The following is a 26,087-nucleotide window of genomic DNA, read 5'->3' as shown; positions in this document are numbered from 1 at the left end:
ATATATTAAAAAATCACCTGAATTTCAATGAAGCAGCATAAACTATTAAAAACATAAACTTTAAATAAATTGATACCTTTTTTACAATTCCTTTGCAATATTAGAAAATCTAATATCTAGGAATAAATATAACAAAATATATGCAGGACTTCCACTCTGAAAACGTAATAGAGATAAAGATGACTCAAATAAGTGAAAATACCATATTCATGGGCTGAAGATCTCAACATTATAAAGATGTAATTCTCACTAAATTGATAAAGTCAGTAAAATAATCAATCTAAATCCTTCCACGATTTTTTTGTACATGGAAATTGTAAAATTTATTCTCAATTTTGTATGAAAACACAGAGAACCAAGAATGGCCAAGATGACTTTTAAGAACAAAGCTGAAAAACTTATACTGTGAGATATCAAGATGTATTATAAAGCTGCAATGATTGAAGTAGTGAATATGGTATCAGTGTTCAAGAACAGACAAGCTGATCGATGGACAAAAACAAAAAGTCTGGAAACAAATCCACACATATATGGTCACTTGATTTACAACAGAGGTGACAATACAGTGCAAAGAAGAAAGAATGTTTATTTTTTCAAAACTGGAACTTGGTCAATTGGAAATACATATTGAAAAAAATGTATCTTGAGATATATATCACATCATACAGAAAAATCAATTCCAGATGCATTATAAGTCTAAAGATTGAAAGTAAAAAATAAACTTCTAGAAAGTAACGGAAGAAAATCTTCATGACCTTGATGGTAGACAGAGTTTTAAACAAGACACACAAAAAAATCACTAATCAAAGTATATGACTGATAAATTGGGACTACATTAAAATATAGAGTATTTTCATCAAAAGATATAATAATCCACAGACTGGGAAAAAATTTTTTCAATACATATTAATATATGTATAAATAATATATATATATTTATATATATATAATAATATATATATAAATAATAGATACATAAATACATGTATCATACACACACACACACACACACACAAAACTACATATATACATGTTCAGAATACACAAAGAATTCCTACTTATTGCTAAGTAAAAGATAGAAAACTGGACAAAAGACCTGAGCAGAGAATATCTGGATACCCAGTTAACATATGAAAGGCTCTTGAATCATCTCATTAGTGAAATACAAATACAGTCATGCATCGACAGGATCTATTATTGACAGGTTTCTACATAGGCTTCACTATAATTTTATTGACCAGTATTGTATATGCAGTCTATCACTGGCCAAAATGTTGTTATGGAGCTCATGACTTTACTCAAACCCAAGACACTGTGACACAGCTACCAGAATGATTTAAAAGAGACACCACCAACTGTTGGCAAAGATGTGAAACAACTGGAACTTTCACACATTGCTGATGGTTAGGTAAAAGTTAATAAGACTTTTTGTATTTTCAAGAAATTATCATGCCTGTAATCCCAGAACTTTGAGAGGCTGAAGCAGGCAGATTACATGAGGTCAGAAGTTCGAGACCAACCTGGCCAACATGGTGAAACACCGTCTCTATACTGAAAATACAAAAATTAGTCAGGTGTGGTGGCACACACCTGTAATCCCAGCTACTCAGGAAGCGGAGGCAGGAGAATTGTTTGAATCCAGGAGTCAGAGGATGTACTGAACTGAGATCATGACACTACACTCCAGCCTGGGTGACAGAGTGAGACTCCGTCTCAAAAAAAATAAGAAAAAAAATATTATCTAGTGCTATCTACTTAAAGCGAACATATGCATGCATATGGCTAGCAATTCACTCCAAAATATATACCCAAGAAAAGACATCAAGAGTGTGCCAACAGCATTACTTGCAATAGCCAAAAAACTGAAAATAAAATAAATGTCCATCTAGTCTAGAATAAATACGTTGCAGTAGATTCATTCAATGGAATAATAGCTAGAATGAAAATGGATTACTGCTATGTGCTATAATATAAATTAATCTCACAGGTGAAATTTTGAAGGAAAAAAGCAAAACAAAACACATAATGGATTCAATCTATTTAAAATTCAAAAACAAGAAAAACTAAGTTGTAATGGCAAAAATCAGGAGTGACATAATGCTTGCAGAAAGCTGATGACTAGAAAGGGAGCACTGGGGGCTTTGAGGATGCTGAATTCTTCAGCTAAATGATTTATGAAATAGGGTCTCACTCTGTCACCCAGGCTGGAATGCAGTGGTGTGATCACAGCTCACTGAAGCTTGAACTCCTGAACTCAAGCAAACCTCTTGTCTCAGGCTTCCAAGTAGCTGAAATTACAGGGATGCGCACCATTCCCTGATAATTTTATTTATTTTATTTTTTGTAGAGACAGGGGTCTCATGGCCCAGGCTGATTTTGAACTGCTGTCCTCAAGTTCTCCTCCCACCTCAGTCTTCCAAAATGCTTGAATTACAGGCATGAATCACCATGTCCTTCAATTTTTTATGAAGATTAGAAAAGGAAAGAGAGAAAAGGAAAAATGATAGAGGTGCCTAACACACACCAGTCCACTCTGACTATAAGGCATATTTAGATTTTTATCAGTAATTGAGATATTATTTTAATTAAAAACTGAGGATCTTGGTGAATATAAATGATGATGAAGCCCAACATGTAGGTCAAAGAACCAATTCCTTTTAGGTAAGACGTGGCCTTCTCCTTGATTTCATATGACTGCAATAGTTACATTATTTTACTCACCAAAGTCCAGAGAATATTTTTATGGGCTACTGTGGTTTTATTTTTATGGGCTATTGTGGTTATTCCATTCATAGTTTAAAAATAAAAATCAGCTATTCGAAGGAACATTCATTTTTTTAAAAATTAGTGTTCGGCAACTACTAAATAAATATAATAAATGTATAACATTTCTATAACAAAAATGATTTAACATTTACCAATGTTTAGCCATTACTGTGACAAAACATCAGGTTTTGAAACAGCATATGACACATAATAATACAATTTTTATAGAATATACAAATACATTCATCATAATGAGAAAGATCAATAAAGATACACAACAAAAGTTAACACAGTTATTACTTAATGTTTTATGAGTGATTTTTCTTTTTTTATTTCTATTTTCATTTTACCTGACATAAACATATATTACTTAGGTGTTCAAAAAATTAATCTTAAAAAAGTACATATATTATTCCATTTGTGTATATATAAAGTTCAAAAATAAACAAAACTAATTACTAGAAGTCAGGAGTTATCTTTGGGGACATAGGTAATGACTGGAATTGGCATAAGTGAGACTTCTGAGATACTGGTAATATTCTATTTCTTCATTTCAATACTAGTTACATGGGATGTTTAACTTGTGAAAATTGAGCTGTATACTTTTCTGCATGTATGTTGTAATTCAATAAAAAGTTTACCAAAAAAATGAAAGTTGGGTATCTTTACTTCCCTAATAAAATATTTTGACAATTGCTTTGCTTTGTCTCAGATATGGCCTTCAATCTATTTTTTCTCCTTTATAGATCAGTGGTCCACATCAGAAAAGAAAAAAAACTCATCCTTAATATAGAAATATTAGTTGATTCTGAGCCCAGACAACATAAGCAATATTTTTCATAACAATTTACATAAATTTGCTTTTTTATCATTTTCTTTTTCCCTTAAAATTAAAATGTATTTTTAAAAAATCTACCTCAATGAAGGTTCTGGTTAACTTATTAGTTTAGCTAAAGAAAATCTTATGGCATAGAAATATTGTGAATGTAACTTTAAATGTCAAAAGTTTCATCACAGATATTAGTTAGTGATATTACTTATACTTACTTGATAATGAGGCTTATACCATTGCTTTAAGTCCCAATCCCAAAGAATCATCTGGAGGGGAAAAAAAGAAAACTTGGTTACAAACCAGAAATAAATAAACAAATATATGTGAAGACAAAATGCAGCATTTTCTGTTATAATTATCTAATATAGCTCAAAATCTGGAAGAGATATTGGAATGGTGAGAATAAAAATTACCTCTAGATAGAATATTTCATTAATTAATACAATCCGTAATTGAGAAATCGAAAGAATAAAGAACTACCACAGTAAAGTGACTAAAACAAGCCATATTAACCTTCAAATATTTATGACCACAAAAAGGAAAATATAAATCCAAAATCACATTGTTACTAAAAATATAAGAAAAATTACATACGATCAGATATTCTCTGCCTCCCCACCATCCCCAAAGGCCCATCATTCATCTTAAAACCACTGTCAAATAAGTGATACTATTTTCTTACCAATAAGGTACTTCAAAAACATTTTGAAAAGCTTGCTGTCCTTGGGGTTACATTAAGTATAAAGGAATGGATTTATAAAAAGCAGCCCATACCACTTTTGATACTCAGATAATTAGCGATTGTTTTCCTGTCTGTCTCCTTGATTGCCTGGGCTATCAGCGGTAACTTTAGTCCCAGGCTAGTTTTTCCCTGCACTTCTTCTTAACAAGCTTTTTGGCTGCTTCCCAATCCAATATAGAAGTCACTATGACCAAGGAGATAAAATTAATTTCAATTTAGGAAGCTATAACTGCCAACTATCATCAATTCTAAATTTCTTTGACATTTACTGAGTTCATATATAGGTCTTCTCCTTTTGCTTAAATAATTCATTGTAACAGCTATTTTGTATGTAACTTTCAAACCATATTGAATATCAGCCCAGTTAATCTATAATATAATCATATAATTTCTATATACTGAACTATTTGTGTTGTTTCTTGCCCTTCAGGCTTAAGTTTTCTGGTTGCAAAAGATCTTATTTGGGGTTTTGCACGCTACCTAAGGTCTCTATGGCATATTCTTTGCTTTTTGTTTTATAAACCTTTAAAATGAAACAAAAAAAACTAGCTCAAAGGGTACTGGCAGGGTGCTGGCAGGATTTGGTTAGTGGACTAGTTTGCTGACTCATATTTTATATAATACACCCATGCTTAATCACTCAAAAAACTGTCAATTATCATTTTCACAATCTCCTCATCAACATCCTTGCAGAAGATAATTTCTTTCTTGCTAGTGAAGAAAAATCTATTTCTTCACAAAGAATATTCAGACACAATACAATCACTTAGAAGACTCATGAACCAGTGCCCACAAAATGGTTCTGGTGTAACTACATGCAAAGTATACCACATTAAGGTATGCTCATTAAATTTAAGCAATATTTTATATGGTCCTAAAAAGATCCTGATATAATTATTTCAGGTTGTGATTTAATCAGTATATAATCTAGATTCTAGAGACACTAATTATTGCAAATTAAGATGTTAATAGCTTCCTAAAAATGCTCCTTAAGGTTAAGATAAACTAAATCCCTAAGTTCCTTTATTGTTATGATCCATTTTCCTCCATTCTATTCTTATAAATACGGCTTTTTAGACCCAACTGCAATACTTTACTTCTGCCCTTATATTAGCCTGTCAGTTTCTTTGGAGATTGAGAATGTCAACTACCCTATTCTCCATTCCTCCCATTAACATGACATCCCTAAATCTGATGTTTTCTTAAGTTCATGAATAAATGTCTAGAATAGGACAGGAGTGAAAACAAAGCCATACAATGTGTCACTAAAAATCACCTATGAGACAGGCATCAATGAATTAATTTGCATTCTCAATCTACAAACTTGCCTAACTGTACTATTATCTGATCCATACTTCTATACTTCTTCCACAATGATACCATCAAACAGAGACAAATACTTGTATACCTTATTTCCCTGATTCATTACTCTTAGTAAAATTACATAAAGGGGTAGACAATTGGGGAAAAAAAAAAAAAATATATATATATATACATATGAACCTGGGTTGGGGGTTGTAATGAAAATACAGTGGAGAAACACTGATATAAAGTAGTCCTGCTGCTTGCTTATAAGAGCAATCCCATCTTAGCTTATATGCTGTGAAATTTCCCTAATGCATTTAAACAATTACAAGGCTGCCTATGCAGAAGAAAGCCTGCTAACATGAGAAGGAATGTACACCCTATATTAACTGGACTCTCAAAGGTCTCCAGCCTGGCGCGGTGGCTCACGCCTGTAATCCCAGCACTTTGGGAGGCCGAGGCGGGTGGATCACGAGGTCAAGAGATCGAGACCATCCTGGTCAACACGGTGAAACCCCGTCTCTACTAAAAACTACAAAAAATTAGCTGGGCATGGTGGCGCGTGCCTGTAATCCCAGCTACTCAGGAGGCTGAGGAAGGAGAATTGCCTGAACCCAGGAGGCGGAGGTTGCGGTGAGCCGAGATCGCGCCATTGCACTCCAGCCTGGGTAACAAGAGCGAAACTCCGTCTCAAAAAAAAAAAAAAAGGTCTCCAAAAATCTTACTGTGTACAATGCTTTTTTTCTCTGCTTGCTCTCTTTAGATCTCTCTACTGTAGCATTTTGTATTACAATACTATAGTATTACAATATTACAGACCATCTCCCTCAATAAATTCACTCCTGCTGGCCCCTTATCCCATCATCATAGTTTTCTCTCACTTTTGCTCACTAGGCTGGCTTTGAATAAATTCTTAAGCAACAGCCCAATCTTACGTGTAGTCACTTTCTCTAGGATGAAAATTACATTACCCTAAAGCAGCAGGTCTCAGTGTGAAATCCCCTTCATACTAGGTATTGAAAACAGATACAGAGAAAGCCACAAAGAGCTAGCAGACTGCCTTCTGTGTAATTTGAACTAGAATATTAGTGATTTTGAGAAAACAATTTTCTTCATAAGTAGTAGAAGATGAATGACCCAGGAATTCCACAGTTAGGTACACATCTTAGAGCAGTATTCAAAGTGTGGTCCATAACAAGATAAATACAAAAATTCAAAGTAAAGGTTCATATAATTTTATAGCAATTTGACATTGGTGAGACATTTTTAGTGTATTTTACAAAAGCATCAATCTACAACAGATCAGGGAAAAACCCAAACTTGGTCCTTTGCTACAGTTTGACAGGAGACAAAAAGAATGCACATAGCTGCAGGGTCCAGGGAGTAGCAAAAAAACTAGATCCAATCCAAATGTTCATCAACAATAAAATGGAAAAATTTTGGTATATTCATACAATGGTATACAGCAGTGAAAATTAATGAAGTACATACAACTACATAGTATGTGGATGGATCTCAGAAACCAAACATTGAACAAGAAAAGCAAGTCACAGACAGATAATGAAGTATAACTTCACTCATTCAAAATGAAATACATATTGAGATATACTTATTAGGAATAAAAACATATGGTAAACTGTAAAGAAATTCAGGATGGTGATTATCTCTAAAAGAGAAAGGAGTAAGCCAGATCCAGGAGTGACACACAGGAAACTTCAATGTTAATGGTAATGTTCAAAAATAATAGTAATGGTGGGTTGATGGTGTCTGTTTCTTTAGTCTCTATACTTTATGCATATTTCATAAATACTTGTTTGGCTTTAATTAAAAGTTAAGATGAATTTAGGAAGGTAAGGAAGTAGAGAAAGTGACTAGTGAAAACTCTTGAAAAACTGTGCTGTAAAGGCAAGAATGAAATGAAACAATAGTTAGAAAAAAATGTGGGAATAATACTTTTTTTTTTTAACGTAGTAGATTCTAAAGCATGTTTGTACTTGATAGGAAAAATCCCCGACAGTGGAAGAACTAATGACAGGATAAAGGGAGAAATATGCAAAGAGCAAATACTTAATGAAAATATTGCTAAGTGTCTCTATAATATTAGATTACATATATTTATACACAAAATATATATATTTTTTAAACAGATAAAATTTTGAACTGGGACACAGTAAGAGTATTAGTTATTATTTATCAAATTATGATGTCAGTCACTAGTTGTTCCTCAGTGTCCTGGAATATTTAGAGGGAAAAAAGGAAACAATTTAGTTTGCATATATTTCATAATTATAAAATATAAGGGTAATTTTGATTTCCACAGAAATCCTATTATTATCTTAAAAACATTATATTCTTAAAAACTGAAAAGATTCTCTAAGACCTGTATTATTCTAAAAAAGAACAATCATCTTACCTAAAGCATTTTCATGTCATTTGAATATTATTTATATCTTTTAAATTTGCATTCTTCTCATTGTGTTGCATTATATTTCCCAATCAAAAAAAATAAATAAATGGCTCAAAATTGGTTTTCTAAAGCCTAAGGTATTGATTAAAAAAAAAAAAAAAGAGGTAACATAAACAACTCAGAAAAAACGTTAAGCCTAAATCAAGAACAGAACGCTAATGCAAACAGAATATAAATCTGTAGATGTGATAATACCACACAGAGATAAAAACAAAAATTTTACTAGGACATACAACAGCAACTATCTGAAAGCTGGATTGCTTTTTGACTGGTAATTCATTTACCCTATATTCTTCTGCATGTTGTCTACTTTGAAACTTTATCAAATTGTGACATGAAGCTATGGAAAGTTTTCAAACAAAATATAAAAACCTCTTTGGTAAATGAATACACTTTTTCTAGAATAAGCACAAAATACTTTCATACATGAAACTGAAGATTTTTGTTCCTAAAAGAGACAAAAACTACACAGACACCATTCAGATTCGATGCTCTGCATAGCAAGAGCATAAAAAAAGATAGACCATTGCTAAGAGATTTATAAACTATCAGCCACACAAATGATAAACATTATGTTGAAAGAAAGAACAGGTACTTTACTGCTGGATAAATGCACTGAAGTACAGAGTCCAAATCAGCTCTTGGTTTATGTGTAATATACATGAGGAAATAGCAGACAACTTTTTATGCATTTACCTCTGAAAAACACATACTACAAAAGGTGATTTTTTTCCTACTTAATATTTATTTTGTAAACTATGATACAGACTGGGAAACATGTATTGAAATCAGTCCTGAGAGAAAAAAATCAGTTGTCTGTACAGCAAACAAAAGCTTTGCTAAGCAATGAGTGCTACACTAACTGCAAATCTATATACCCTGTTGTTTTTTTCCTCACAGAAAGGGGCTGGTGGTTAAAATTATTATACTGAGTATAATTCAATGTTAAAGAAATTGCGTAAATGTACATGCACTCAATTTTTGGATAGAGTATACATGTTTTCAGTGTGCTGTGAAAAAACTGAGCAAATATAAAAATATTTAAAAGCAAATAAAAAATGTAAAGAGCAAAAAGTGCTTTTTTTCAATAAAATGCAAAAGCCTCTATTTCTTAAACTTTCAAGTATGATAATGTCCACCAATTTAGCAAGTGAACCAGCCTTGAGTCTTCAGTAAGCAATCTCTTAATTCTGGAGTCCATGTTTAATCTGAGTATTCAGAACCAACAGCCAAAAAACCCCTGCTGCCTTTCCTCATAAATTATAATTTTGGTTGGATTTTTCCAATTCAAGAGAAATAGAGATGAGAAAAAAATATGATATAGAATGTACTTACAACAAGCAGCCTATTTACTCAACACTGAGCTAAACATATATAGATACCTTTAATATTGCAAATAATGTATGCTGATATAAAATATTTTGATTTTTTAGTTTTCAAAAATTGTGATGAATTCTTTTTTATACATTTACCTTAAGTTGGTGGGTAGCTACCATGCATACTGAATGCATAGTTGGTGATACATGTATATTAAGAGTTTCAAGAAATATTGGTTGAAGCACTCATTCCTCCTGTATAATAAAATGTAGCTCTTTTAAACTTATACTTCCAAGTAGACAGTAAATGCTCTGATGCACATTGTTTCCAAGTCAGCAAAACTTTAGGCAGCTAAACCCCAGTACCAAAGTAGATCTTGTAAATAACTTAAAGAATTAAAAATAAAGCTAATTTTTTAATCGCAGTTTAAAAGAAAAAGTTATAGTGCTATCGTATGTTTTAAAAATTTAGTTCTATAAAACTATAAGACATCATTTAGTAAAAGGATAAAGTTTTAACTTGCTGTTTTTAGGGGCTTCCATTATTATATTTATCTGTTTCCTTCTGTGCTAATATATAATACACCACCAGAAATCATTATTTCTTTTCATACTATGGTTATTTGTTCAAAACTAATTAAGGAACAGTAACTTCTCTAAGTAATGCATACTATTAAAAATTTTTAAGCTGATTTGATTTAAGTGTACAGAAGACTGTGCCTTTATTTAAATTCATTTTTTTCTCTATGGTTAAAAAGTTGAATCCTAATAAAAATTTCTGTTTGAATATGTTTCTAAGTCTAACATGCTCTACGGAGCTCTAAAAAACCACCAAAACCACAGTGAAACATCAGCAGCACAACCAGGAGATGTTATCAGGTTCAATTACGTCAATGAGGCTTTATTTCATTGTTCTCTACATAGCCAAGAAGAAAAACATGTATGTGCCCTCAAATCAAACGTACAGAACTGTTATAATATGTGAAATTTAAAAGAATACTTACTATCGTATGGCTCTGAATTAACTGTTACAGCATCCCGTATTCTCCTAATTCTTGATAACATTTTACTTGAGTTTCACGTATAAATCTATGCTAATTAAACTGATTGAATTTCAGTGTTTCCAGCTTCTTCTATGCCTTCCAGCTTAGGCCCAATAAAAAAAAATCCACTTAACTCTTTGATTGTATTTAGCGAACATAAATCAAAAACAAAACAAATGAGTAGCCAAAAAGTTAAGCTAACTAAAGCTATATTTTCTAATTTTTTTTTTTTCACTCTAGGGTGACAGGAAAATGCAGTTTATAGGACAGCAGGTCTGAACTGGCGCAGTGAGCGTGCATGCTTGCTTTCTTTTTCTCTTTTTTTTTTTTTTTTCACAAAAAAAAGAAAGAAAAAAAGAATTATAAAGAGAGGAAGAAAGAGGAAGAGGAAGAGGAAGAGGAAGAGGGAGAGAGAGCGGGAGTGTTGCTTTATTGCCCAGGCTAGAATGCAGTCTAAAAATGGGTATTGAAAACCTCTTTTATGCAAATAATTGTGCTTAATAATCGAGACAGGAAAAAAAAATGAGGGAAGAAAATAATAAACAAACAGCCAACCAATATTTCATTTACATCTGTAATTAGGTGTGATGTGGTACTGATAAGAGTATATATTTTGTGTATTTAAAGTGGAGAGTTCTATAAATGTTTATTAAGTTTACTTGTTCCGGATCTGAGTTCAAGTCCTGGATATCCTTGTTAATCTTCTGTCTCGTTGATGTGTCTAATATTGATGTTGAAGTCTCCCACTATTATTGTGTGGGAGTCTAAGTCTCTTTATAAGTCTTATGTATCTAGGTATTCCTGTATTGGGTGTATATATATTTAAGATTGTTAGCTCTTCTTGTTGCATTGATCCTTTTACCATTATGTAATGTCCTTCTTTGCCTCTTTTAATCTTTGTTGCTTTAAAGTCTATTTTATCAGAGGCAAGAATTGCAACTCCTGCTTTTTATTTATTTATTTATTTATTTATTTTTGCTTTCCATTTGGTTGGCAAATCTTTCTCCATCCCTTTGTTTTGAGTCTTTGTGTATCCTTGCATGTGAGATGGGTCTAGATGCAGCATACTGGTTTTGGCTGTGTCTTTTGATTGGGAGATTTAGTCGATTTAAATTTAGGATTAATAATAACATATGTGAGTTTAATACTGCCATTTGATGTTAGCTGGCTGTTTTGCCCATTAGTTAATGTAAATTCTTCATTATGTTGATGCTTTTTGCTTTTTGGTATATTTTTGGAAAGGCTGATACTGGTTGTTCCTTTTTCAGAAGCTCTTGTAAAGCGGGCCTGGTGGTGATGAAATCTCTGAGTACTTGCATGTTCACAAAAGATTTTATTTTTCCTTCACTTATGAAGCTTAGTTTGGCTGGATAGGAGATTCTGGGTTGAAAGTTCTTTTCTTTAAGGATGTTGAATATGGGCCCCCACTCTCTTCTGGCTTGTAGGGTTTCTACCGAGAGATCTGCTGTGAGTCTAATAGGCTTCCCTTTGTGGGTAACCTGACCTTTCTCTCTGGCTGCCCTTAGTATTTTCTCCTTCATTTCAACCCTGGTGAATCTGATGATTATGTGCCTTGAGGTTGGTCTTCTTGAGGAATATCTTTGTGGTGTTCTCTGTGTTACCTGGAGTTGAATACTGTCCTGCCTTGCTAGGTTGGGAAAGTTTTCCTGAATAATAACCTGGAGAGTATTTCCCAGCTTGGGTTCATTCTCTTTGTCACATTCAGGTACACCTATCAAACGTAGATTAGGTCTTTTCACATAGTCCCATATTTCTTGGAGACTTTGCTCATTCCTTTTTATCCTTTGTTCTCTAATCTTGTCTTCTCGTTTTATTTCATTAAGTTGGCCTTCGACCTCTGATATCCTTTCTTCTGCCTGATCAATTCGGCTGTTAAAACTTGTGCATACTTCGCGAAGTTCTCGTGTTGTGTTTTTCAGCTCCGTTAATTCACTTATATTCCTCTCTAAATTGTCTATTCTGGTTAGCATTTCGTCAAACCTTTTTTCAAAGTTCTTAGTTTCTTTGCATTGGGTTAAAACAAGTTATTTTAACTCACAGAAGTTTCTTATCATCCATCTTTTGAAGCCTACTTCTGTTAATGGAACATACTCCTTCTCCATCAGGCCTTGTTCCATTGCTGATGAGGAACTGTGATCCCCTGTAGAGGGAGAGGCATTCTGATTTTGGGTATTCTCAGCCTTTTTAGGCTGGTTTCTTCCCTTCGTTATGGATTTATCCGTCTGTCGTCTTTGTAATTACCGACTTTCTAATTAGGTTTCTGAGTGGACGTCCAGCATGTTGATTCCCAGCACTGGAATCTGAGCAACCCACTGCACCAGCTAAAACAGCAGCGTTAAGATGATGGTGCTTTTCTGACTCTGCACCAAGAACCACCGCACAGAGGCGCCGGCAAAACCGCCACGCCAGCCACAAGAGTCGCGCTGGTGACCCATGGGGCTCCTCCGCTGGGAATCTCCTGGTCTGTGAGCAACAAAAATTCGTCTGAAAGTGTGGCGTCCTCTCGTTCTCTGCGCTTTCACTGGGAGCTACAATCCCGAGCTGCTAGTGATCAGCCATCTTGGATCTCTCTCCTATTTTCTAATTGTTTAAAGTGCAAAGATAGTAACCTTGAGCACTATGTAACAAAGAAATAACCCTATTCAGAAAAACTGAGAAGCAGAAAAAAAAGAGTGTAGGGAGAGGGGGAGGAGACTAGTATTACTTGGAAACTGATGTCATTTACTATTCTTTCTAGTCAAATAATACAATGATGGTCATGGTGACTTAAACTGCATGCTGTGTACCAACACTATGTTAGGCACTTATATATTGTCCCTTTTCATCTTTACTAGAATTCTCTATGGTAAGCCTTATTTCCCCATTTTACAGATGACAAAACAAAGACTTCCCAAAGTTACATGATTAGTGACAGGGGCAGAACTTAAATCTAGATCTGCCTAATTCGAAAGCTTTAAGGACTAACCATTATGCTGTAGCACCTTATATTTACCATTTAATAAACACTACTATATGCTAATAATGTAGCCAGTGCTTGTCAGCACATGTAACATCACAGCAACTTTGCAGTAGCCTCACTTTACATACGGAGAAGTTGAGGCTTAATGATCTTAGTGATTCTTTTTTTTTTTTTTTTTTTGAGACAGAGTCTTGCTCTATCGCCAGGTTGGAGTGCAGTGGCACGATCTCGGCTCACTGTGACCTCCACCTCCTGGGTTCAAGCAATTCTCCTGTCTCAGCCTCCCAAGTAGCTGGGACTACAGGCGCACACCACTGCGCCTAGCTAATTTTTGTATTTTTAGTAGAGACAGGGTTTCACTATGTTGTCCAGGATGGTCTTGATCTCTTGACTTTATGATCCATCTACCTCAGCCTCTCAAAGTGCTGGGATTACAGGCGTGAGCCACTATGCCCGGCCGAGGCTTAGTGATTCTCAGCATTTGTCTCCCACATCCATCTTTTGCCCTTCTCTGGACCCTAGGGATGGTGAACCCTATATTCTGCAACATGTACACAGCCTTGCAGATGGTTTCTGCTTATATTTAGCGAAAGGGGGTTAATAGCAGAAAAATGGACTTGAGGAGCAGAGAGAGATCAAGGTTACTTCTTCTCTGCTGCCTCCCCGCCTATGTACCATTGTCTCTGGCAACAACTATGTTCCTCCATGACTACAGCTCTTACCAGCTGGTCCTTCCTTCATACCTTTGGCAAATACTAAACTAAAAATACCATGTCCATTCTTGCCTCTTCAGCTCCAGGTGAGGTAACAGCTTTCCATAATTGCTAGTTTCCAGTTGTCTTACCATGTCTTGATCGTTCCTTAACTCTGTTCATTCTCTCAAAGTAGACTCTTCATTAAAGCATTTTTATTTGAACCACTTTTGAATGAATTTTATTTCTTGCTGGGCCACTAAATAATATAGAGGCACTGTAACTAAGTTCTGCCACATATCAGCTAGTATTGGCAGAGCTAAAATCTAAACCCACATTTATCTCCCTCCAATTTCATTCCTTTCCACTATGTTAAAATGGTAATAATTTTTTAAAGACCTTTCTTTCAAAAAATGGAAAGTATCTACCTAGACCTTGTTTTTATTTATCAAATCATAAAATACCTTCCAGTATCTGTATCCATATACCTGGCATTTCATTCTGTCACAACAGATGAACTGTCTGAGCTCCAGCCTGCAGTTACTTTTCCATAAATGTAGTAGATTCAATTTCCTCTTCCCTACTTGAAGATATTTCAGCAGCAAATCTCTCTCTCTCATCATTTTTTTCTCTACTAAATAATTCAATTTCTCACATCTCACACACACTCACTACACATACATACCCCTTTATCATGGTCATACTTAAACCCAGCACTATCTCATTTCTCTACAAAAATTGTCTGTATTGGTTGTTTCCAATACTTGTCCTTTCATTCTCTCGTAAGCTGACTCTAATTAGGTTTTTGGCACTTTTTCATTACATCTGTTCTTGACAAGTTCTCTAATGTTGTTAAAACCAATGGTCAAGTCTCACTCTTCATACTTTTATCCATCACCATTTGACACAATCTAACACTGTTCCTCCCTGAAATTATTTTTCTCACTTGGCTTCTGGAGTATTATGTTCTTCAGATTTCTTTCTAATTCACTGGACACTATTTCTCAGTCTCCTGAGTCCTATTTAGTTTACCTTTTTGATGTTTTAACATTGCTGTGACATCCTCTGGCGTTGGACCTCTTCTCTTTTCTATTTCACCTAACTTTGTGGGTGTTAATACCTTCATTAGCTAATGAGTCACAAATGTATATGTACTTTGTATCTTCTTCTCTGAGCTGAAGAATTATATATCCAATAGCCTACTCAGCATCTCCAGTTGGCTGTCTAATAGATATCTTGAACTTAACATGTCCAAAACTGATCTTCCTCCCCATAGTCTTCCCTCATCTCAGTTAATGACAATCCCATCATGGCCTTGCCTTAGGCCAAAAACATAACTCCTCTCTTTCTCACACATCACACTGGAAAATCCTGTTGTCTCTACTTTCAAAATATGTACAGAATATAAACACTTACCATTTCTTCACTGCTCCCATTCTAGCCTAAGCCAGAACACTCTCTTGCCCAAATTATTACCAAAGCCTCCTAAATACTCCTTGCTCCCTTTCTTGCCCAGGAAGAATCAATTCTCAACAGATCAAAGCAACCCTTTTAAAGCTTAAGTCACATCATGTTACTCCTTTGCTTAACACTCTCCAGCGACTTCTCATCTCAACCTGAATAAAAGCGTAAGGTTTCAGCGATGGCCTGCAAAGCCCTCTTCACTCCCCTCCAGCTAAGTTGGTTTATTTACTATTCCTTCTTTGTCGAGAAGTACAAAATCAGCTGGGTGAAGTGGTGAATGCCTGTAGTACCAGGCAGGAGGAGTACTTGAGCCCAGGAGTTCAAAGCCAGCCTGGGCAATATAGCAAGACCCCATTTCAAAAAAAAAAAAAAAAAAAAAGAGTATAAAATCATTAGAGACAGGGTTTCACCATATTGTTCAAACTGGTCTTGAACTCCTGGGCTCAAGCGATCTGCCAGGCTCAGCCTCTCAAAGTGCTGGAATTACAGGCATGAACTGCTGCACCCAGCTGACTTGCCTTTATTTTAGAACTGCATATTAAATTTAGGAGTCGTAGGCATTAAAGAAAATTAACATAAAAGCATCAAAGTAGATTTTAATTAACCAAAAATAAAAATGTAAAACTCAATTTATATTCATAAACTCATCTTTTTCCATTTAAAATGAAAATGTACCATTTTTATTTGGGATTTTTATTAGTGAGATAGAAATTAGTCCAGTTGCCAGCAGTATATATTTGATAGTGTTAGGCATTAGCTGAGTAAATAAATTTTGTCATGGTAACTGTGCTTAAAATTAAGCAAACAAAGATACTAGCCCAATAGCAAATTGATTTAAAAATGAAAACTGGGAAGCTATTGTCTGTTAAAAAAAAAAAAAAAAAAAAAAACACAGATTCCACAGGGATCATCATGGTATCCTGAACTTATAAAACAAAATGTACTAAAAGTTTTTATGCTCTAAATAGGCAAAATAACTTTTCCAATAAACTTCAAACATGCAGACAAAATAACACTACATTTTGAGAAAAAACTTTACAAAGTAGGGGACCATTAACTACTAATTGTTCATGTATAAATTAGCATAAAATAGTAAAAATCTAAGATTTATCTAATACTGAATTGACTGTTACTACAAAATGGCATGTATAAGCTCAAGAAACTGACAAATCAAAACCAAGCATCAAGTAATCCTATCTAAAATGAGCATAATGTCTAACTACTGTTCAATGTGAAGTAACTTATTCTCCCAAACATTGAACTTTTTGGTAGTGCCACACAAATTAAAAAATCACCATTTATAAATTCCAAATGGCATAGAAAGGAAAATCGGATGATAGTTAAAGTCTATCAATGATCAATGTTCTAGTAGATTTTTTAAATACTTTTATTTTTAACTTAATTATCTTTGCTCTGTATTAATGGCTGCTCATTTATTAGGAAGCAAATACACAACAGTCTAGTGTTTTACTGTGATTAGAGCATCTAGCACAATGATAAATTGTGCTAATTCTTGAATATAAAACTATTAAAAAATAAACAATCCCAGAATGAACAAGTTCTAGTATAGGATAATAGGGAAATTATAGTTAAGAATAATTTACTGTATATTTCAAAATAGCTAGAGAGAAGAACTGTAATGTTCCCAACTCAAAGAAAAGATAAATGTTGGAGGCGATTGATATCCCAATTACCCAGATTTGATTGTTACACAATGTATGCAAGTATCAAAATATCATATGTACCACAAAAATATGTACAACTATGATATGTCAATTTTTTAATGTACCAAAAGAATATATATCCACACTGAGAATGGTGGTTACTTTTGTGGGATAAGTTGAGAACTAAGCAATGCAAAAGAGAATGGTCAGTGTATGACTGTTTCCACTTTTTGTCTTTTGAACCGTATGAATATATTATATACATTGAAAAAATTAAATAAGAATGCCATTAAACTTGATTTTGAAGAAAGAATAATTTTTTAACTATCCTAGTCTTTCTGGTATGCTGATGGTCAGTGAGGATAACTAGTAACCAATTAGGCTGGCAGCATGTATGTCAGTACAGGAACTGTCTACTAATTCATCAATTATTAATATAATCAGATGCAAATTATGCACCTTCAGCCTCCAGGAGGTCGAGATCTGATTTGTTTCTACTATAATTATAACATCTACCAGAGTGAGTACCCAGCATATAATCATTATTGAATAAATATCTATAGAATGATTTAACCTATAAATATCACTTGTTCCATTACGGATTTGAAATTTTGGTTATAGAATCTAAGAACACTACTAATAATAACTAACATTTATTTCATGATTTCTATATGCCATTATCACACTTAAAACTTGAAACAACTTTGTGGTGGTCCTAGTTTTTACCATAAACTGTGGTCGAGCAAGTCGAAGGAACTTGCCCAGGTTTGAAGGGCAAGTGAGTAACAGAGACAAAATCAAACTGTGGTTTCTCTAACTACAAAATTCATAACTTTAACAACAATATTATTCTGCAATACTCACAATTTCTTTTTATTGAGAATCTCTATTATGTAAGTCTCTTTTATCCTATAAAAATTGCCAGTTTATAAACATCTGAAAATAATGAATTTTCAACTGATAAACAATAGCAGTGCATTATTTACCTTCCAGGCTTCTTACTACTTAGCCTCTTACTTAAGCTGAGTTCTAAACCATTTAAAACAACATCTGCTTCTGATAGAGAGTGAAACAACTTTACGCAGCAGCAGTAGTGGACTACCAATTCAGAACTGAACTACTGAACTACAATTAGACTGAACTACTTTTGTTCCAGATGTCAGTGTAAAAAGGAATGTGGTGCAGATTTAAATTTGTTGTGCAAATAAAGCATGTACTTTTAAAAATGCAAAACACTTAAAAATGATATCTTGTGTGTTGGTATGCTATTAAGTACATGAAGCTCAGATTGCTCATGCACTTCGAATATGTTACTATATGCTGTTATCATATAAGTAATCCTGCTCTCTGTGGTGGATATTCTCCATTTGTCCCTTCTGATCCACTCTCTAAATGTTAGTTTTCCTTAGAAGGCTAATCTTTTTGGACTCCATTCAAAGGTTATTAGCCATATGGCTTTTGGCAGGATTAGGACTATGTGAGGCACCAGCAGGAGATGAAAGGGCAGGAGGAGAATGAGGTCAAGGTATTTACAGGTGGGGTATCAGCTCCTTTCTGGACAGTGCAGGTTGACAGTAGTTGGATTCCTCCACTAAGAGCCACAGCTCCTCTTGAGGGGCCTCTCCTATAGCACCCCTTGTCTCTTCAGACTTTGGTGGCAAAAGGCTATTTCCCATAACTCTCTCTGCCCTTTTATAAATAGTCTGTGATTAAATGATCCTCAATTAGTCCATTTGAGTGTATTATTCTTACTGGGACCCTGAATGATGTACTCCCCAACTAGATTATGATGTATCTCAATATAGACACCATTACTCATACTTCTTTTTTTATCATTCTTAGCTCCCAACAGAAACACTTGCATATAAACAAAGTACACTAGAAAGAACACTAGAAGGAAAGTGAGAATATCTCGGTTCCATTTCCAGTCATACCAATGTCTAGCTTCCATTAAACCTTGGATTCTTAATTATAAAATAAGAAACTTGGGTTAAGTTGGAGTAAATAATCATCTAAAGTCTGTTCTGGGAATGATGTAGAATCATTTTTTCTCCACTAATAGTTAAAACTCTACCAGTAGAGACTTATTTCTCTGTGTTTGATAGGCATGAGCTCACTTAAAGCATGAACAACTGTTTAGCTCACAGTTAGCAAACTTTTTATATAAGGGCCAGACAGTAACTATTTTAGGCTTTAATGGCCAAGAGGCAAAATCAAGGTTAATATGTAGATATTTATATAATACAATACAGATATATTTTCATAAAGTTTTTATTGATGAAATTCAAAATATAATAATGTGAATATAATGTTTTGTAATGTGGGTCTTCCAATGAGAAGAATGGAATTCTTTTGGGGAAAGAGCATTTCATTTTAATCGGGGCTCAAAGTTGGTGTTCTCTATCATCAAAATCAATGTTCACCTGTTAATGTTCATCTGTAATGAGATTTTACACATTTCATTTTTGAAAATGTCTTTTCACACAGACAGGCACTGCCAAATATTGACACGAGTCCACAGGTATATGATTTTATTTACGCATATTCATCACTTACAAGGTATTTATGAAATTATATTACATTCTTATCCTGACATTTGTCTTTTAGCAAGTCATTACATTGTAGATACTCATTTGCAATTGACAGTTACTTGGAAGTTCCTTGATTGCACAGTTAAACAGATTTTGAAATACAGAAAATCCCTAACTTGTATTTTAGTTTGAAAACTGCTGCTAGAACTATAATTTGATCTAGAAAATATAACTGCTATAATGTGTGGGAATGGATATCTAGCTTCTTGTTTTAACTTTAGACAAGATGTGATATATACAGCAGCTTGATATTACTTGTGATGCAAACAACATTTATTGTCATCAAAATGACTTTTGCCATAGCATAATTTTTGCATTTAAATGCTGTTATTCCTTGTAACTTTAGGATGAATTTATTAAGACACATTATCAAGTCTGCAGCAAAAATTAATTTCCAAAGTCATTCAGTATTAAGTAATCGTGGCTAAGAGCAATTCTTCTAATTCAGAAAAATTTCATTATCAGTCCTGAGCTCAAAACATACAATAAATAATGGGAGAAATATTATAGAGATTGTCCTTCCAAGGCTGCAACTTCCTGGTTTGAAGAGGGCATGAAAGAGAAGATAGGGGAGCAAAGTCAAAAGAGCCAAGAGAGGTCAAGCCTGAGCAGACACAAAAGATAATGGCGACATTCATCAAAATAATAAATAAAGGATGAAGAGACCTAAAAACAGCTTTTTTTTTTTTTTTTAAAGAGATGGAGTCTTGCAATGTTGCCCAGGCTAGACTTGAACTCCTGGGCTCAGGCGATTCTCCTACCTCAGCCTCCTGAGTAGCTGGGACTATAGGGACCCACCAACGCACCTGGCTAAGAAATAGCATATTTAACAAAACATTGTCTATACAAAAGTCTATGTGTATAAAATAGATAAATTGAAGAATGGGTGCTCACATTCCAAACACTATTCACTTTTCCAAAAAATTTGCTACAGAATTCTTTTAAGTAATGTCATCTATAACATAGCAATAATAATATCTACACACTCAGGTTACTGAGAGATCAAATGAGATAATACACATGAGTGTTTATATATTACTCTAGAGATTGATCTCAAGAAATGTTAGTATGATTTGTATTATTGATGTTAATAATAATGAGTTCTCTTGATTTGTTTGTTTATAAAAAGTTAAGGAACAGTGAAAATTAAAATGCTAAAGAAACTGGCTAGTAAAATCAGATTATCACATTAAATTATCAAATTATTTAAAAATTTAATTCCCATAAATATCCATGTAATTCAGAAAAGAACAAGTAATTCATGAAAATTGAGGCCGGGCGCGGTGGCTCAAGCCTGTAATCCCAGCACTTTGGGAGGCCCAGGAGGGTGGATCACGAGGTCAAGAGATCGAGACCATCCTGGTCAACACGGTGAAACCCCGTCTCTACTAAAAATACAAAAAATTAGCTGGGCATGGTGGCGCGTGCCTGTAATCCCAGGTACTCAGGAGGCTGAGGCAGGAGAATTGCCTGAACCCAGGAGGCAGAGGTTGCGGTGAGCCGAGATTGCGCCATTGCACTCCAGCCTGAGTAACAAGAGTGAAACTCTGTCCCAAAAAAAAAAAAAAGAAAGAAAATTGAAATAATTCTCCCTCTATGCCATGAAATATTTTTTAACGTTTTTGCCTACCTAATTGGGGTCAAGCCTCATCACACACCCATGTTCCTTTGTCTAAAGTCTTAGTTGTTTATAAAAGCTGTTTTTTTAACATGTTGTATATTATTTAACATAATCTAAACAAGACAAAAAGTTCCTAAAACACAAGCTTCCACATTCACTCTATCTTATTACATAATAATAATAAATAAGCCAATAAGATTTTATTGGTATGGAATGAACTATTTTTATAACAAGTCTTGGTTTTCAATTCCCAAAGCAAAACACTATTTAATCATCTAACAACAAGTGGAGTTTTTTAAATCTCCAGGATGTGCTTCAGTTTTCCCAGAAAAGTCATGATTTTAAGTCATTTACGTACTAAAATATTTAAATACCTGGGGAGTTCCTGCTCCCCTTAGATCCTCTAAAAGGGATAGTTTGTTTTTTATTCTTTTTTCAATTGAAGTATCTTACTTATATCATTAAACATAAAGGCACAAAAATAACAATTTTTCTGCCTGGTAGAAAATACCGAAGATACAGCACTGGATGTTTAGCCTAACATTTACCTAAGGAAATTAAAGGTATTGGATTATTACCATCTTAATTTTCAGCATGGAGAAAACAGAATTGGCATCTGAGAATAATATATCGACTTTACACAACCGATGATTCAATTTATGAACCCAAGAATTATCAAAACATCAACTGTTACAACAAAAAAGATTTCATAACAAATATATCCATCATTTAGAGCATTCAATTCAACTTCGATAGTAAAATTCAGATATTTGTTTACAAGTCTAGCTCTTTTATTAGACTCTTTGATAGCAAAGTTCCTGACCTTCTTTATCCTTGGTGACTAATAAAATATGTGATTCATGGAAGACACTCAAAAAGATCTGTACCGAAAATCTGCTCAGAATTTTAAAATCAACTGAGTCAAAACTTTTCTATCTCTTCCTCCAAAGAGCTAAGTTACTTTTCACTTATGTTAACAGTTAATTTTTCCTATCATCCAATGGATGATGAATAGGGGAACAAGGTGAAAAACAGGGATCCTAGGCTCCTGACAAAACACAAATATGTTATCTTACCACTTCCAAACACAATCATTCCTTAATACCTGAAGACTAAGTAGTTTATCAGATTAGCTATGGTCACTAAGTAAGTGTCTCAAAGCAATGGAATAAATGAGAGCAAACAGTAGATAGTCCAGAAAATAAAAGTCAACAGATTATACTAGAATACTAGACAAATCTTAGAGGAAGAGAAAAAAGGGGGTAAGGCAAAAGAAAAGAGAATGGGGCAGGAGGACAATGACTGCAAAACAGTAGCCTTTGACTTGTATGAAGACAAGTAATATCTAAATGAAGGATCCCAGTGCTTATCAGAATCAAGGAGAAAATGCAAGAATTGACCATGTCAGCTCAGAGTTTGTGATAGCCACAAATAAAGAGAAAGTCTAGATATAGTCAATGGGTCTCCTTAAAATTTAAGAAAACATTTCAAAGTTCTTACAGAAAAGAAAGCCTTGACTCCACAGCATAAAACTTGAGGGAGGGAGGAACTTTAAGAGAGCTAGGAAAAGAAATTAAAGAAGTTAACCAGTGAACTCAAGCCAAACCTCAAAATTACCTGTGGCTTGCAAAATTCAAGAAACAATAAAAGGAATTTTTTCTTTTTCTTTTCTTTTTTAAAATAGATTAAACCAAGATAGAATAACAACAACAACAACAGCAACAAAACAGGTTTATTTCAGAAGACAGCATAATTACACTAAAAAGAAAGTAAAACTCCTTAACTTCTAGATTGTCCTAGTTTTCTCTGTCAGAAACTGAAAAGGTTTGAACAAACATTGTAATGCCAGAACTAAAGCCCAAGACAGGTAAGTCAGTACAATGTCTTGGTCAGAATGCATTACAGTCACAGGATACTGAGAAAACTAGCACATGAGGTTATTGGTAACCTTTGAAGATTCTTAGAAATAAACAAATGTAATTGACTTTTTTAAAAAGAAAAAAGCAGATTTCTTAAAATACAGTAGATGAGTGTAGCACGTGCCACTAATAACCCATGTCACAGCCCCTCAGTCCACTTTTTGTCATATTTGTAGTGAACCTTCCTGGAAAGATTCACCTCACATTAACAGACTGCCACTTTAAACAAGCATTTACCATCTTTCTACTTTCTGTCCCAGGATTTTCACTGGCACTACAATGTCCCACTCAGCCTTTTAGCAAGGGCAGCCTAGAAATATGGGTGAGTTAATTTTCCCAGATTGAGAGATGGAGGGAACCATTAACTAATAAAGAACAAGAGCTGATAGATAAATCTCATTGCCCATCTTTCAGATAGAAAGTCTAGGGAGCATTCTGAACACTTTTCAGGATGTCACAACAGAATCTAGCTTCTACTGCCACAACTACCACTATAATAATATAGTCTTATATTGGCATTTCCTCCTTCTCTGTCTTACTCTTGCCCACTTTCTATTCTCACTTTGTGGGATCACCTACCAAATAAACACTGTCCTTGCTTCACACTTGACTTTTAGGGAAACCTGAACAAAAACAATACAGCTGATATCAATTGCTTACAAATGAGATTTAAGGAATAATTTATGACAAATTAGGTGAAGAGGTAGTGATTAGCATAAGTTTATATCAACTCACTAGAAAAATGAGTGACAATTTCCTTCTGCCAAGATTTATTATTAGATGGCAGATAAGAGAAATTAGATATATATACTCAATTTCTTGAAACAAACTGATTCGAAACAGAAAACTATGAATTACAGTAATGATATAAAGCAATAATCATTGCAGCCTCCAGGGTGCTGCAGGTCAACCTGGAAAGACATAGCAAGTGCAACACTACATAATTCTAACTTCTGTTAACATTTTTTTCATTATTATTACACTTTTAAGTTTTGGGGTATGTGTGTGGAACATGGAGATTTGTTACATAGGTATACACATGCCATGGTGGTTTGCTGCATCCATCACCCCATCACCTACATTAGGTATTTCTCCTAATGCTATCCCTTCCCCAAGCCCACAAACCCCCAACAGGCACCTGTGTGTGATGTACCCCTCCCTGTGTCCATGGGTTCTATTGTTCAACCCCCACTTATGAGTGAGAACATGTGGTGTTTGGTTTTCCATGCTTGTGTTGTTTTGCTGAGAATGACTTCTATAACATTCTAATAAATATTATTATAAAGGATATAAATGACATAAAATAATGGGATTTCCAAATACGAATTGACAGAACAGTGCCAGGCAGGTTGCATAATCACCAAGTGCACAGTATTTCTGACTAAATATGAGGGAGGAACTAAAAATCTATTTTTTAAAGCTCCTCAGGTGATTCTGATGAACATCTAGGTTTGGTGATCTGTGATACAGAGAACATACTTACTGTATTTGTAGGTGACAGAAACATAGAACAGAGAACACAGTAACAGAGTGATTCTGAAAAGACCAGGCTAGAATCAAAAGATGGACTAATTCCAGCTAGTGTGATCTGTCTGACTGCCCCCCAAAAATGAATGAGATCTTGGTTTATTTTATGTAGATACAGGAAGATGCTAATCTCTACTTTTATGTTAGTGTTAGTGGGCCACACCCATAAAATGTGTTAGTGTTAGTGGGCCACACCCATAAAATTACACTTTAGAAAAAGTATAGACCAAAGGTTCTTAACCACTCCTTAAACGATGGACCTCTTTTGAAGTCTAGTAAAGCCTATGGATCCTTTTCAAAATAATATTCTTAAATGCATAAAATCTAATCCATAAGAAACCAGAGAAAACCAATCAGTCAATAAAATTTATATCATATCTACATTATAAATATTAAAATAAACACGATTCAATAATATATGTTCTTATAATTAGAAATTTACATATAATATTCACATTAAGAACCAATGAATGTCAATATTTCCAAATATCTGCAACAACTATAATGGATATAAAATTATCTGTGATTTCTACTGTTGTGAAGACACAGTTTTGCTACAGTAGTTTGTTGCTTATGATCATAAATTTCCAAATTTATGATTTGAAATAATCATAAACTCTCATTTCTCATTCAAAAGTTAGTAAATGTAAACATACAAATTTTTCATATTTGTGAGTTAATTTTATGTGTTAACTTGACTGAGTTGCAAAGTGCCCATATATTTGGCCAAACATTATTCTCTTCTGGATGTATCTATGAGGGCATTTCTGGATAAAATTAACATTTGAGTCAGTACATCGAGTAAAACAGATTGCTTTCCCTACTGCTGGTGGACCTCATTCAATCAATTAAATAGAATCAAAAGGCTGAGTAGGAAGAATTCTTCCTGCCTGACAGCTTGAGCTACAACACTGGTATTCTCCAGCCACAAAACTGGACTTCTTGGGTCTCAAGCTGGTCAGCTTTCAGACTGGAACTTACACCACTGGCTCTCCAAGGTCTCCAGCTTGCTAAATGCAGCTCTTGGAACTTCTCAGTTTCCACAAATATATACATATTTATGGGATGTGTGTGTGTAAATATACTCCTATTAGTTCTGTTTCTCTGGAGAACCCTAATATTAAAATCCACGGGTTTCCTGAATACTATTCATAGATT

The 26,087-nt window shown here is 34.2% G+C and overlaps 1 protein-coding gene across 5 annotated transcripts in view; it reads right to left on the bottom strand.

Annotated features, from left to right (window-relative positions):
* PDE3B (phosphodiesterase 3B) overlaps positions 1-26,087 on the bottom strand; it is a 207,790-nt gene that overhangs the window by 83,272 nt on the left and 98,431 nt on the right. For all 5 annotated transcript variants that reach the window (XM_032241018.1, XM_032241017.1, XM_032241020.1 and 2 more), the window contains exon 2: positions 3,814-3,864. In XM_032241018.1, the coding sequence (XP_032096909.1) occupies positions 3,814-3,864 (51 nt within the window). The remainder of the gene's footprint in view (positions 1-3,813; positions 3,865-26,087) is intronic.

This window comes from Sapajus apella, unplaced genomic scaffold (genome assembly GCF_009761245.1).
Source record: "Sapajus apella isolate SASKATOON/1434 unplaced genomic scaffold, GSC_monkey_1.0 scaffold47, whole genome shotgun sequence".
NCBI classification, from domain to species: Eukaryota; Metazoa; Chordata; class Mammalia; order Primates; family Cebidae; genus Sapajus; species Sapajus apella.
The sequence above is the reverse complement of the archived record's forward strand: the minus strand, read 5'-3'. Positions and strand labels throughout refer to the sequence as shown.